General features: G+C 41.6%; 1 protein-coding gene across 2 annotated transcripts in view; it reads right to left on the bottom strand.

Annotated features, from left to right (window-relative positions):
• TFCP2L1 (transcription factor CP2 like 1) overlaps window positions 1-15,872 on the bottom strand; it is a 68,603-nt gene that overhangs the window by 51,429 nt on the left and 1,302 nt on the right. For both annotated transcript variants that reach the window (XM_005889852.2, XM_070389142.1), the window contains one exon: window positions 13,531-13,682. In XM_005889852.2, the coding sequence (XP_005889914.2) occupies window positions 13,531-13,682 (152 nt within the window). The remainder of the gene's footprint in view (window positions 1-13,530; window positions 13,683-15,872) is intronic.

Genomic DNA, 15,872 nt, shown 5'->3' with positions numbered 1-15,872 from the left:
AATACTTGAGTGGGTTGCCATTTCTTCCTCCAGAGGATCTTCCCAGCCCAGGGATCAAACTCAATGCCTCTTGCACCTCCTGCAGTGGCAGGAGGATTCTTTTCCACTGGGCCACCTGGGAAGTTCTGCCATATCAGTAAGCAAAGGATGTTACTGTCCTCAAGTCCTCACACTGCAGCTGCCTCACCCTCCCCAGCGGTGCACCCCGAGGGGACTCCGGATGAGAAAGCACAGAATGTTGGCCCCAGATAGCTCAGGTGCACATCAAAGGAATGATCTCAGTGAGCCCAGACTCTTGCATCTTCCTGTACACAGAACAGTGGTAAATTCCTTAACTTAGGATGCCTAATTTTCTTTAACCAACAGTAATTGTTTGATGTTCCCACAATCTGGTTTTTGTCGAAAAACTCCTATATACCCTGGCTCCTTCATCACCTCTTCAGAGCAGTCCCTCAGAACAATCTGAGAGACTGTGTAACAGGCTCTCTCACGTCCTTAGAGAGTCTGCCAAATAAAACTCTCAGTTTTTAAGTTGTGCATTTTTTTAGTCAACACAGAATATACATTTTTAATATATCATTCCCAGTTTCTTAGACTCTGTGGACTAGACTGCCCAAGTATTCTAGCTTAACTAAATGGTCCCCTATTGCTTAAAGCATAACTGATGCTTGACAAGACCAGAAGAAGACATCTGAAATGTTAAAAATCATCTTCTACATGCTGAACTGTAAGAAATCTGTACAAGGAATCTTCTAGTTATTTCAGTAAATGCTGATTGGTTTTAAAAACAAAGAAATTCTAAAAACGCAATCAACAAAAATAAAAACCCCAGTTAACTTCTAAGTATATTTATTAACTGATTAATTTATAGATGAATTATGAGGAATTGACATTTGGGAAAACACTTGTTCCTTATTTTGTTGGGATTTTTCTAAGTTTTGTCATATGGTTTATAATATTCTTTGCTGAGAAAACATTTCTAAACTTTATGGAGCCCAAATAAAGTATACTGGCACAGTAAAAAGAAAACAAACAACAACAACAAATACCTCAGTTAATTCTCAAGACAACACCTTAAGTTGTTCTGTATTTTACAGAAAACACAGGTGACAATTTCAGTAATGCAAGAGGACAGAGAGCCAGGAATTGAACATGGGTATAGCCAGCTCCGAAACACCTGGCTTTCAATCTGCTACCAAGTTCCTAAGAATGGTTACTTAAGTGTTATCCAAACTGGTGTTAACAATAGAGACAAAGGTTTTTTGTGCTATTTTTAATTTAATAGCACATGCTGAATATCCTTCACGGATATACATAAGGAGACACCTCATGCTTTTTATGGCTACATAGTCTACCAAATGAAAGCTCTATATTCAATAGGTTATTATGCGACAAATGATGGTTATTTGAAAAGTAACAGAGTTGGATTCACCTCATTCCTTACATACAAAAATAAGTTCCAAAGTATGAAACATTAGGGGGAATTTTTTTCTAAAAAAACAGGTGAATAAAAAAAATTTTTTTTCATGTTTAAAAAAAGGAATTCCCTGGTGGTCCAGTAGTTAGTACGTGCTCCTTGGAATAAAAGTTATGACCAACCTAGACAGCGTATTAAAAAGTAGAGACACTACTTTACCAACAAAGGTCCATCTAGTCCAAGCTATGGTTTTTTTCAGTAGTCATGTATGGATGTGAGAGTTGGACTATAAAGAAAGCTAAGTGCCGAAGAATTGATGCTTTTGAACTGTGGTGTTGGAGAAGACTCTTGAGAGTCCCTTGGACTGCAAGGAGATCCAACCAGTCCGTCCTAAAGGAAATCAGTCCTGAATATTCATTGGAAGGACTGATGCTGAAGCTTAAACTCCAATGCTTTGGCCACCTGATGTGAGGAACTGACACATTTGAAAAGACCTTCATGCTGGGAAAGATTGAAGGTAAGAGGAGAAGGGGGAGACAGAGGATGAGATGGTTGGATGGCATCACAGACTCAATGGACATGAGTTTGAGTAAATTCTGGGAGTTCGTGATGGGCAGGGAGGCCTGGCATGCTGCAGTCCATGGGGTCGCAAAGAGTCAGACACGACTGAGCAACTGAACTAAACTGAACTGAACTGCAGGGAAGGAATGGAGACACAGATACAGAGGATGGAATTGTGGACCCAGCGGGAGAAGGAGAGTGGGACGAATGGAGGAAGTAGCATCAGCACATATACACTACCACGTGTAAAACTGATACCTCGTGAAATTTGCTGTACAACATGCGGAGCCCAGGCTGGCCTCTGTGATGACCCAGAGGGGTGGGATGGGGCGAGGAGAGGGAGGCTCAAGGGGGAGGTGATATACGTATAATCATGGCTGGATTGTGTTGTTGTATGGCAGAAAACAAAACATTGTAAAGCAATTTCCCTCCAATTAAAGAATGAATTTTAAAAAATTAAAATAAATTTTAAAAAATTAACAAAAAAGGGAATTCCCTGACAGTCTAGTGGTTAGGACTCAGCACTTTCACTCCATGCCAAAAAATATTTTTTTCAGAAAAATAAAGTAAGTGAATATTAAGATCTTAAAGCGGAGAAGGCCTTTTACCATGTAAAATAAAGAACAAGCAAATGAAACCAAAATGAATAAAATATATGAAAGTGTGGGAAAATATGTCTAACACATTATCCCAAATAAGCAAAGAGCCCATCAGTTAGTTCAGTCACTCAGTTCTGTCCGACTCTTTTCGACCCCATGGACTGCAGCATGCCAGGACTCCTCGTCTATCACCAACTCCTGGAGTTTACACATGGACATCACCAGATGGTCAATACCAAAATCAGATTGATTATATTCTTTGCAGTCAAAGATGGAGAAGCTCTATACAGTCAGCAAAAAGAAGACCGGGATCTGACTGTGGCTCAGATCATGAACTCCTTATTGCCAAATTCAGACTTAAATTGAAGAAAGTAGGGAAAACCACTATACCATTCAGGTATGACCTAAATCAAATCTCTTATGATTATACAGTGGAAGTGACAAATAGATTCAAGGGACTAGATCTGATAGAGTGCCTGAAGAACTATGGATGGAGGTTCATGACACTGTACAGGAGACAGTGATCAAGACCATCCTCAAGATAAAGAAAGGCAAAATGGTTGTCTGAGGAGGCCTTACAAATAGCCATGAAAAGAAGAGAAGTGAAAGGCAAAAGAGAAAAGGAAAGATATACCCATTTGAATGCAGAGTTCCAAAGAATAGCAAGGAGAGATAAGAAAGCCTTCCTCAGTGATCAATGCAAAGAAACGGAGGAACGCAACAGAATGGGAAAGACTAGAGATCTCTTCAAGAAAATACCAAGGGAACATTTCATGCAAAGATGGGCACAATAAAGGACAGAAATGGTATGGACCTAACAGAAGCTGAAGATATTAAGAAGAATACACAGAACCATACAAAAAAGATCTTCACAACCCAGATAATCACAATGGTGTGATCACTCACCTAGAGCCAGACATCCTGGAATGTGAAGTCAAGTGGGCCTTAGGAAGCATCATTACAAACAGAGCTAGTGGATGTGATGGAATTCCAGTTGAGCTATTTCAAATCCGAAAAGATGATGCTGTGAAAGTGCTGCACTCACTATGCCAGCAAATTTGGAAAACTCAGCAGTGGACACAGGACTGGAAAAGGTCAGTTTTCATTCCAAACCCAAAGAAAGGCAATGTCAAAGAATGTTCAAACTACCACACAACTGCATTCATCTCACATGCTAGCAAAGTAATCCTCTAAATTCTCCAAGCCAGGCTTCAACAGTACGTGAACTATGAACCAGAAAAACATCTATTTCTGCTTTATTGACTATGCCAAAGCCTTTGACTGTGTGGGTCACAACAAACTGGAAAATTCTTCAAGAGATGGGAACACCACACCACCTGACCTGCCTCCTGAGAAATCCATATGCAGGTCAGGAAGCAACAGTTAGAACTGAACATGGAACACAGACTGGTTCCAAATCGGGAAAGGAGTACATCAAAGAGCCCACACAGATAAATAAAAAATGACTTTAAAAATCCACTTGAAAAATGAGTATATCTGATGAAAGACAAAAAAGCATGCTGCTGCTGCTGCTGCTGCTAAGTCGCTTCAGTCGTGTCCGACTCTGTGCGACCCCATAGACGGCAGCCCACCAGGCCCCGCAGTCCCTGGGATTCTCCAGGCAAGAACACTGGAGTGGGTTGCCATTTCCTCCTCCAATGCATGAAAGTGAAAAGTGAAAGTGAAGTCACTCAGTCATGTCCGACTCTTAGCGACCCCATGGACTGCAGCCTACCAGGCTCCTCCGTCCATGGGATTTTCCAGGCAAGAGTACTGGAGTGGGGTGCCCAAAAAAGCATAGAAACAATAAAATCAAACATGAAAAAATATTCAACATCACTGAGGAAGTGAAAATTAAAACAGGAATACCTTATATTTTCCCCACTAATTGTGTGTGTGTGCACGCTCAGTCACATATGACTCTTTGCAACCCCATGGACTGTAGCCCACCAGGCTACTCTGTCCATGGAATTTTCCAGGCAAGAATACTAGAGCAGTTGCCATTTCATTCTCCAGGGTATCTTTCCTACCCAGGAATCAAATCTATGTCTCCTGTGTCTCCTGCATTGGCAGGCAGATTCTTTACCAGTGGGAAGCCCTCTACCAAAGGTTAAAAATTATTGGCAAAAGTACAGAAAAATAGACTTTCTTCATTCATTCAGAGAAGTTCTGTGTGCCAGACACTGTATTAGTGAAAGAGATACCCAAGGTCTCTGCCTCGGGAAGTTTATGTTCCATGTGTGTAGAGATGGAAGAGAGATGATAAAGGAGAAAGTAAACAATAATTCAGATAGTATCATTCATAAAACAACAAATGGGACAACTCCATTGACTCCACTGCATGCCAATAAGGCAGCGTCAGCATTTATCAAAATGTTGTGCCAGCTAGTCTATTTCTAGATATTGATTCTACAGATATTCTCACTTTTTGTTTAAATATAAAGATATGTGTACATGGATGATCAATGGAGTGCTGGGTGTAATTATGAAAAAATGGGAACAATCCTAATGTTCCTCAACAGAACAAATTATGCAATATCCATACAATGGATCAGAAAGACCCAGAGGAAGATCAGCTTGTTTGTTTGTTTTTAATGTATACACGCGGAAGATTTTGAGGATATTTGCCAAAATAGTATACATAATAAGATCTCTTAAAAAAAAGAGACAAACACATTCCTGTAAGTGCATATGTATGTGTGCCTATATAATTAGACATACATTGATTAATGTATGACTATAAGATTAGGCATACATGGTTTAATCTATGACTAAGAAAAATCTTGGAAGTGGAATTATGAGAAGTTATTTACAGTACAAATTTCTGTACTGTTTGGCTGTTCTGTTTTACGAGAAATATGTGCTATTTTTATACTCGGCAAAGAATAAGGGAGAAAGCGTTAAAAGATAAAAAGTAATGTATTCAAGGATCATTTGGTTTCCTCAGTTTATATTCCCAAACTTCAGGCTAAAAATTAATCTGGGAAGAAAACTTCAGCAAAGGAAGAAGGATAACAAAGTAACTAATCATTTGCCTCATTCCTTAAATTCAAAGTTACAGATATAATTGGGGAGAGGGGGAAATCTGTGGCTTTCTATTTGCCAGACGTTAGTTCTTCACTTAATTTTCAAGGCAACCCACAAAATGAAACCTGGCTTGATTCCACAGATGAGGAATCTGAGGGTCTTAGAGGCTAAGTGATACCCCTAGAGCAGAAGTTTCCTCACTTCTAGGATCCCAGAAAACAAGACTTCCTGCTGGGGGCTCTTATCTTCTGGCCATTCCCTCAGGTCAGGTGGCTGGAGAGCAGGAGGGAGAGGGTGGGGCAGGAGAAACTGATTATGGGGTTTTGATGCTGTTCCAGGAGGCATTTTTCTCCCGGCCCCATTTGGATCCTTTGCTTCCTGCCCTTCTCCCCTATAAAGCTCATATTCCCTCCCTCAGAGGTGCATCTGGAGTTTCAGGTGGCAGACACAGCTCCTGGAAGCACCAGCCTAGAATCCTGCCTGTGAAGGAGTCCCTAGGAAAACCAAGTGCCTACCCCTTCAGAACTCCCTTCAAGATCACATCAATGCTGAACTGCTCTCCAAGCTTGCCTGATTTTGCCACCTCTCTCAGCCTGTAAAATGGGAATAATACATTTTAGGAGAATTACTCAAAAGGGAACACCAGGAAGTGCTTTGGGAATTGTAAAGCCTAGGGTCCCCACATTGCAATTAAAGTACGCCTAACACAACAGCTCACATCATGGAGGAAGGAGTCCAGTATTTTCTGTAATCAGTTTTAAAGACAGTATTTTAACACTCTGAATAGGAATGTCCCCTGAGGGTTATGTCTTTTATTTTGTTGTACAATGAATGAAGAACTAACAGAAAAGTTCAGCAGGGCTTCCTCCTGCCTTTAATCTACCCCAAAGCTACCATCTTTCAATTCTAAGGGGTACAATTCTTAGTTCTAGAACCAACCTTATGTTAATCTTTCAATTAGGAAAAGAAAGATTAAAACAAAAAAAAAGTAAAGCAAATTCAAAGTCCCAATGTGATGACCACAATAGCTTTCAAATAGGATAGGGGAAACATATATTCACTTTATTATTAATAATGGTTAATATGCGAATGGTTACTATGTGCTTCCCAGGTGGCACAGTGGTAAAGAGTCCTCCTGTCAATGCAGGAGATGAAGGAGACACAGGTTCAATCCCTAGATCAGCAAGATCCCCTGGAGGAGGAAATGGCAACCAATTCTAGTATTCTTGCCTGGGATATCCCATGGACAGGGGAGTCTGGTGGGTTACAGTCCATGGGGTCACAAAAAGTCAGACATGACTGAGGACTCACGCATGTGCCAGACACTGTTTTCAGTGTTCTTTCTGCATTAACTCATTTTACCTACATAGTACATGTTTTATTTCCTTCATTGTATATGTGAGGAGTTAGAGGCATTGGGAGGTAAATGCCTTGCCCATGGGGGCTCAACCTCAACAGGGCAGTTGGAGACCTTGGCCTTCTGGTCTACCTCTCCAGTCATTCACACTCCTCGTTGGGTTCCATACCCTGCTGCTACTGCTAAGTCCCTTCAGTCATGTCCGACTACGTGCCACCCCACAGACGGCCTCCTACCAGGCTCCTCTGTCCCTGGGATTCTCCAGGCAAAAACACTGGAGTGGGTTGCCATTTCCTTCTCCATTGAATCACTTAGGATTCTTCACAAATAGTACGCATAATTGCAACCCACTCTGCCCATTCTTGCCTTTGGACATGGTTTTTCTGTCACTCTCCTTCCAATGGACAGGAAGTTTTATTCCATGAATGAACATAAGACTCTTGGAAAAATCCACTACTGTATTTAAAATTTAAGAGTTGTTTTGGTAGGAAATACCAAAGCTTTCTTCATAACAAGCCATGCTTGCAAACTTGTTCTTATCTCAAAGCCAGAATTCCCTACACAGATTGCCTGAGGTTCTCTTTCTTCTGATCTTTCTGACTCCTCCCCCACCACCTACTTCATCTCTTCCCTCTGGCTCCAGTCTTCAGGAAAGATGTCTCCACAGTGACCTTTGGCCACTGACAAAGAGGTTGGCCTGGAGTTTGTGGACCTCCCTTCAACTGCTATCTACCCCTTCTCCTTAGGACTCCATTTCAGAGGAAGAGCACAAACTTTGTTTCTCAAACCATTTTCACTGCATACAAAATTAGTCATGGGGTTGATGACAGAACACTTACAAGGAACACACCTTATCCAAGTCATGATGTAAGGCAATGGACTGACACTACACTGAGAAATGAGCATCCAATGGTTTAAATGACTTTGGAATTTACAGATCCAGCATCCTTCTTACGTGAACAATGCAAAGAAACAGAGGAAAACAATAGAATGGGAAAGACTAGAGATCTCTTCAAGAAAATTAGAGATATCAAGGAAACATTTCATGCAAAGATGGGCACAATAAGGAACAGAAATGGCAAGGACCTAACAGAAGCAGAAGTGAATAACAAGAGGTGGCAAGAGTATACAGAAGAACTATAAAAAATGGACCTGGATAACATGATGGTGTGGTCACTCATCTAGAGCCAGACATCCTGCAGTGTTCAGTCAAGTGGGCCTTAGGAAGCATTACTACGAACAAAGCTAGTGGAGGTGATGGAATTCCAGCTGATCTATTTAAAATCTTAAAAGATCATGCTATTAAAGTGCTTCATTCATTATGCCAGCAAATTTGGAAAACTCAGCAGTGGCCACAGGACTGGAAAAGGTCAATTTTCATTCCAATCCCAAAGAAGTACAATGCCAAAGAATGTTCAAACTACCTCAACAATTGCATTCATTTCACATGCTAGCAAGGTAACGCTCAAAATCCTTCGAGCTAGGATCAATAGTACGTGAACCAAGAACTTCCAGATATACAAGCTGGATTTAGAAAAGGCAGATGAACCAGAGATCAAATTGCCAACATCTGTTGCATCATAGAAAAAGCAAGAGAATTCCAGAAAAACATCTACTTCTGCTTCATTGACTATGCTAAAGCCTTTGTGTGGATCACAACAAACTGTGGAAAATTCTTAAAGAGATGGGAATACCAGACCACCTTACCCGCCTCCTGAGAAATTCTGTATGCAAGTCAATAAGCAATAGTTAGAACTGGACATGGAACAATGACTGGTTCAAAATTGAGAAAAGAGTACATCAAGGCTGTATATTGTCACTCTGCTTATTTAACTTATTTTCAAAGTACATCATGAAAAATGCAAGGCTAGATGAATCACAAACTGGAATCAAGATTGCTGGGAGAAATATCAATAACCTCAGATATGCAGATGATACGACTTTAATGGCAGAAACCAAAGCAGAACTAACTAAAGAGCCTCTTGATGAAGGTGAAAGAGGAGAGTGAAAAAGCTGGCTTAAAACTCAACATTCAAAAAAATGAAGATCATGGCATCTGGTCCCATCACTTCATGACAAATAGATGGGTAGAAAATGCAAACAGTGGCAGATTTTATTTTCTTGGGCTCCAAAATCACTGTAGATGGTAACTGCAGTTGTGAAACTAAAAGATGCTTGCTCCTTGGAAGAAAAGCTATGACAAACCTAGACAGCGTATTAAAAAGCAGAGACATCATTTTGCCGACAAAGATCCACAGAGTCAAAGCTATGGTTTTTCCAGTAGTCATGTATGGATATAAGAGTTAGACAATAAAGAAGGCTGAGAGCCGAAGAACTGATGCTTTCAAAATGTGGGGCTGGAGAAGACTCTGGAGAGTCCCTTGGACAGCAGGAAGATCCAACCAGTCAATCCTAAAGGAAATCAACCCTGACTATTCATTGGAAGGACTGATGCTGAAGTTGAAACTCCAATACTTTGGCCACCTGATTTGAAGAGTGGACTCACTGGAAAAAAACCCTAGTGCTGGGAAAGATTTGAGAGCAGGAGTAGAAGCGGGTGACAGAGGATAAAATGTTTGGATGGCATCATCGACTCAGTGGTCATGAATCTGAACAAACTCCAGGAGACAGTAAAGGACAGGGAAGCCTGGTGTGTGGCAGTCCATGGGGTCACAAAGAGTTGGACATAACTTAGTGAGTGAATAACAGCAGCTTAGTCACTAAATTGGGTCAGACTCTGGGGACCCCACAGACTGTGACCCACTAGGCTCTTCTGTCCATGGAATTCTCCAGGCAAGAATACTGGGGTGGGTTGCAATTTCCTTCTCCAAGAGATCATCCTGAACCAGGAATCGAACAGGGTCTCCTGCATTGCAGGCAGTTTCTTGCATTTCAGGCAGATTCTATACCAATTGAGCCACCAGGGAGTTATGACAATAATATGTCCCAAATAATAACAGAAACTAGTGAAATAATATGCAGACATTTTATTTTTTTTATTCCTTCAACTTTTGTTCTGTACTGGGTAGAATTCTAGCCTGGGAGAAGACAAAGATAAAGGAAATGAAGCCCTTGATGAGCTCAGAAGCTAATGTGGAAGATGAAATTTATTAGATAATCATAATCTAGATGCAGACATTTTAAGTGGTGTTTGAGGTTATAATAGAAAATATTATAAATATTTAATAAAATCAAAAAACAACTTTATAAAGCATACAATCTCATTAAAATAATTAACTATAGAAGGAAGATTCAATGGCTATAAAAATTTATCTTAAGAATAAGTGATTAAAAATGTCTAAGAGACATATTTTCAAGCTATAATTAGTGCAACTAGAAATGGGGCAAGAATCAATGAATATCAGGTGTACAGGAAAACATCTACACAAGGGTCTGTTTCTGGACTAGTACTTTAGAATATGGCTTTTCAAATGTTTCAAAGTGTCATTTAAACCAGTGAGACTAAGAGATAAACCAGGTGTCAACTAGTAGGTTAACTATTTAGAAAAATAAATAAACTTAGACTGTTAGATCACATCACAAATTTCCAGTGCAATGTATGAAAGTATAAATCCCACTGGTAAGGCTAGGGAAAAAAAGAAATAAATATATTTTATGCAGTAATAAGCCAAAGTATCACTAAATGACATTATTATTTCCAGAAGACTTCCAAGTGCACTGCAATGTAAAAATTTAGAAACATGAAATTTAGGAAACCACTAAGTTGATTTTGGGGTAGGCAGGCATTCTAAACATAAAAGAAAACTTATTTTAGAAAACTGAAAAGGTTTGATAATATATACTGAAATTCAATATCTACACTGAAAAAAAACCCATGATATATATCTCACACATAAATCTAATTATCACAAAATAAATATAATTGTCACATAAATACATATATCACAAAAAATATATATTCTTCATATAGGGTAAGCTTTTACAATCAGTAAGATAGAACCATCCCAGTAAAAAAGTGTGTGAAGAACATGAACATAACCGATGGAGAAATTGAAAAGATCAATAAATATATTTTTAAATATTCAGCCACATTAGCAATGATATAAATGCTAGTTTAAGATTAAATCCTGTTTCACTAATGAGGCAAAAAGCAACAATATCCAATATAAGAGACAGTAAAACATACCCTACTGGCTACCTTGTAAATTGGTACATTCAGCTGAGAAGTCAATTTGGCAAGATGTAGCAAAAGCCTTACTTAACTCCTTTGAACCAGTAAGTGTATCTCTGATTTATATTCATCTAAAATAATAATCAACACTTCACACAAAGACAACTGAAAACTAAGTATTCATACCATGAGACTAGTCAAAGTTAATAGAACTCTGAAATACTATGCAACCGTTACAAAAATGTAATCTCAGAGCATTTTTATTAACACGAGACAAGCTCATAAATATAATAAACAAAGAAAGCAGGGCATATATCTGCAGTACTGTAATAATTTTAATTTTACATATGCGAATATGTAGAAATATGGTTAGCAACGGCTCTCAGGTGAAACTAGAGATTTCAATTTAATTTTTAACTTACTTCCTTTTAAATGATCCAAGTTTCCTATAATGAACATGTATTATTTTCTTGTTTTAAAATTTTCATTGGAGTATAGTTGATTTACGCCATTGTGTTAGTTTCCAGTGTAGAGCAAAGTGAATCAGTTATACATATACGTATGTCCACTTTTTTTCTTTTAAGATTCCTTTCGCACATAAGCCATTATAGAACAGTGAATAGAGTTCCCTGTGCTATACAGCAGGTTCTGATTAGTTACCTATTTGATGACATGTATTATTTTCAATAATCGGGAACATATAACTAAAAAAGAAGATCTAAAGTAAATACACCAAATTAACCCCTGGGCAGCTCTTTTTGCCTCTCTTTCAACTTATCTATATTGAGCAAAGGATAACTCCTTTTTAAAAGAGGTAGTGTTGACTGTCAAACATTGCCCAAAGGTGACTGATTAAAGAAAGGAGGGAAGGAGTTGAGGGAAGGTACAGGAGACAGTAAAGGCCTTACAGATACGGTGGGAAGCAGTGGGAGAGGTGGGCGCACTAGACCAGCAGCAGGTCCAGCAAGGCCTCAGACCCCACGACCAGCCAGGAACAAGAACCACCCCAGACCCCAGCGCTCTGTAAACATCACCCAGCTTCTTCATGCGACACTTAGGCAAGAGAGCAGAGGCCCAGGGGAGGACAGCTGCTGCTTGAAGGTACCTAAGTTGGTAGCATCTGACCTTCCATGAAAGAGAAAGGAAAATGGCCAAAGCCATTCCACAAACAAGCACAGACACACAGAGGTATTCTTCCACCAGCCAAGACACCTGCCATCAGGGGTCACCGGCCTCAGCAGATGGAACATAGATCTCAGGGCCTGAGCCAGGTGCCCGAGAGCTGCCTAAGCCTGGCCTGGGGACCCACTGAGGCCGCTGAGCCACTCACAAGGATAAGCATGCCCATCCCCTGGCCACATCCAGAGGCAGACACAGAGCCATCTGCTAATTCTGAGCTCGTTCCTGGCCCAGAAGCGGGCAGGTTGAGCTGTCAGAGGTAAGCCTGATGGCAGGCTGAACTTCCATCCCACCCCCACCCCATCTGGACTTCCGTTCCCCAAATCAGGGAATCAAAGTTCTACAGAAAGGAAGCTGCCCATGTAAGATAAATTGTAACCACACTGCTGCCCCCGCCACCACCTCCCTCCAGAAAGCACTGCATCCCCCAGCTCCTTGGCTCTTCCCACTCGAAATGGAAGGGCAATGATTCCACAGGATGCCAGGGCCTCTGAGGTGATCCAGGGAGGAAGGACAATCAACACAGACACATAACCACACAAAAACCACAGAAAGGTCATCAGTTAGGCCACTGGTCCATGTGTCCTGATAAAGAACATCAGAAATGGAAACTGTACTTCACACACCTTAACTCTCTCAAACGTCACAAAATAACACTTCTCATTTTGCACGTGAACACACTGAGGCTCCAAGGGGAAGTCACAGAGCTGGGAAGGGCTGGGATCGGAATGCAAAGTTCAAACCCCGTGCCATTTCTGCCAGGACACAGTAAGCACGCTCGTCCCCATCGCTACAAAGGGCTACTGCCTGGCACATGTGGAATCCAGCCTTGAGGATGGGCCTTCCCATCACTGATAGGTGCAGTTCCAGAAAGGGCAGCTGACCCCATACACCAAAGGTGCTCAATCTATGTCCAGGAAAGGGCACCAGGTGTGGCCCCAGCAAATAGCAAGTATAACTATGGCCGCCATTCACCGAGCATCATCTGCTCCCTGGAGGGCCCACATGGAATGTGAAACACTGTTTGGCCTGAGTGAGACACAGCTGATGTGTCCACTTTGGCGGAAGAAAACACTGAGGCTGGGAAGTCTCACAGCTAGGAGACAGATGCCATCTGACAGCAGAAACCCTTCCCAAACCCCATCTCTCCCACCATGACGAGGCAACAGGCCCAAATGAGTCATTCAGGTCAACTCCCCACTGCTGGGTGGCACCCTCAGCCCCCAGGCTCCACCCTGGCCCGGTGCTCCAGCACTACCTTGGTTGAGGTAGGTCAAAGTCTCTTCATGCAACTTCACAGCTGGGGATGTGGCGGCACACAGCACATACTGCAGGGGCGGCAGGCGGGCCTCGTTCTCAGGGGACAGTTGGGGCTCCTCCTGCTTGAAGATGGGCAGAGCGAGGACGTCGCTGCAACACACAGGAGGGAGGGGTCAGGAGCAGGGCCCGCGGAGCCAACGTGCAAAGGCAGGACTAAGTGGCCAACCTCGGGCAGCATCAAGGGCAACACAGCCCAGCCTAGCGCAGCTAGCAGGTTCAGCTCCCTACACGACGTCACAAATACTCTAAAATGCTTCCCAATGGAGGAGACCAATCCTGGATGATTCTACTTTCACTCCATGACCTTTGAGAGATTTATTCAGATGTCTCATGGTTTCCATCCACAAGTGTCTGGCTTTTATAACAAGAACTTGAACAAAATATTTTATTTTTTAAATAAACTCTTCTAGCTATTGGTCACATCTCAGACCAAGACAATCCTGTCCTCTAGGATCTGTAAACCATGCAAATACAGAAACTGTCTACTTCACTCATAAAAACTGAGACATACTTCCACACTTCTAAAAAGAAAGGACAGCTGGCCCATAAACCCTATTTTAAGGGTCATGTTAATATCTCTTAACTGCAAAACAAGAACAACCATGGTTTCAATTCAGTTTTCTCACCCAAACGGAATATACTGAGATGCTCAAAGATTCTTTTCCTCCACCTCTAAACAAAAATTCCCATCAGATCCAAAAAATCAGCTTCACATCAGCCTAGGACTGGAGAACTTATTTCTAGATGTGCTTTTTTAAGTGCATCCCCAAGGAAAAACAAAATCTTTGAGAACATGAATGACTTGCATGCAAGAGGGACTTGGTTAAGCTCTCTGGATTATGAAGAGATTACAGCATGGACACTGGCGCCAAAAAAGGGTCCTGTGCCCTTATCTCCATAAGCCTCCACCCTCCGAGTGTCCCGGGTGCTGAATCAGATTCACTGACCTCACTTCACTATGTAAACAGCAGAGTCACTGATACAATCTATTCCTCATACAACACCACACACAAGTATCTAAAACACAAGCCGGGCACATACCCCAGCATGTCAGACCAACTTTCAGAAGGAAAAGTCCAGCTGTGGCTCACCTAGGAACCTTCTGTATGAAGGGCCGCCCCTGCCACCACCCACTGCCCTGGGTCCCCCACCTCATGCCTTCCCTTGTCCAGACTGGGGCACATGCCCAGTCTAAGTGGTTATCCAGGAACGGGGGGAGAAGCAAAAAGATGATTCCCGGGGGATTGCATAATTTCATGTTTGCCCAGACCATGTTAAGTTAATAATCCATGGGCTGCTGCCTTTAAATTAAAAAAAAAAAAAAAAAAAGGTGGGAGTAGCCAGGGTTGGGGGAAGAGCCATCACTCAACAGTAACTTATTTCAATCCTGGTATCCTTATCTGCTGAGGAATAAAAGTCACCAGAACATCAAACAGAAGTAGGGAAGAAGGGAGTACAGACCAGTACCCCAGGAAGGTCACACAACTTGAAGAAATGCTGCACAGTGATGAGATGACCAAAATTAAATGCACAAACCAAGCAAAAGAACAAGATCTTCTTCACTCTAAGGGGACCAGGGGCATGTTCATGGACCCTCCTCATGGCATCCATCAAGGTCAACCTCTCCAAGTGTGAAAGCCCTGGCTTCCAAGAAGTAACATAAAAAAAGAGAGTGTGGACCAAATGAGTCTTTATCCATGGTCCCCATATGACCCCAGAAACCCATATGGCCTTATAGCACCTTTTACCCCAATTCCCAACCACCTCACCAGGATGAATGCAATACCAAACTCTTACAGTAAGGGCACCTCTAGTTCAAGAGGAGAATTATTCCCTAAAGGGATGACATTTTCGGTGTCCAGGAAGTTTTACATACATTCACTTCTTCACTCAGGGTCACCTTCAAAGTCATTTATAAGGTATGGCAACAAACTGAATGGCTACAAACTAAAATTGAGGCAAAATTACAACTAAAATTGCATCCTGCGATACAATAAAAATGTATTCCATTGTAGCATTTCGGGTAAGTGAATGGACACAATCTTCTACCAGAGATTAACATCTGCCCAGTGGGGAATTCCCTGGAGGTACAGTGGTTAAGACTCCTGGCTTCCACTGCAGGGGACTCGAGTTCAATTCCTGGTCAGTGAACTAAAATTCCATATACCACACAATGCAGAAAAAAAAAAAAAAAAATCTGCCTGGTGGGCTTAACACCTTCCAGAGGAGCCTGCCTCTGGTGGATCACCATGGTTTGCTGTGAGACATAAGTCCTTAATT

Source organism: Bos mutus, chromosome 2 (genome assembly GCF_027580195.1).
Source record: "Bos mutus isolate GX-2022 chromosome 2, NWIPB_WYAK_1.1, whole genome shotgun sequence".
Classification (NCBI taxonomy): domain Eukaryota; kingdom Metazoa; phylum Chordata; class Mammalia; order Artiodactyla; family Bovidae; genus Bos; species Bos mutus.
The sequence above is the reverse complement of the archived record's forward strand: the minus strand, read 5'-3'. Positions and strand labels throughout refer to the sequence as shown.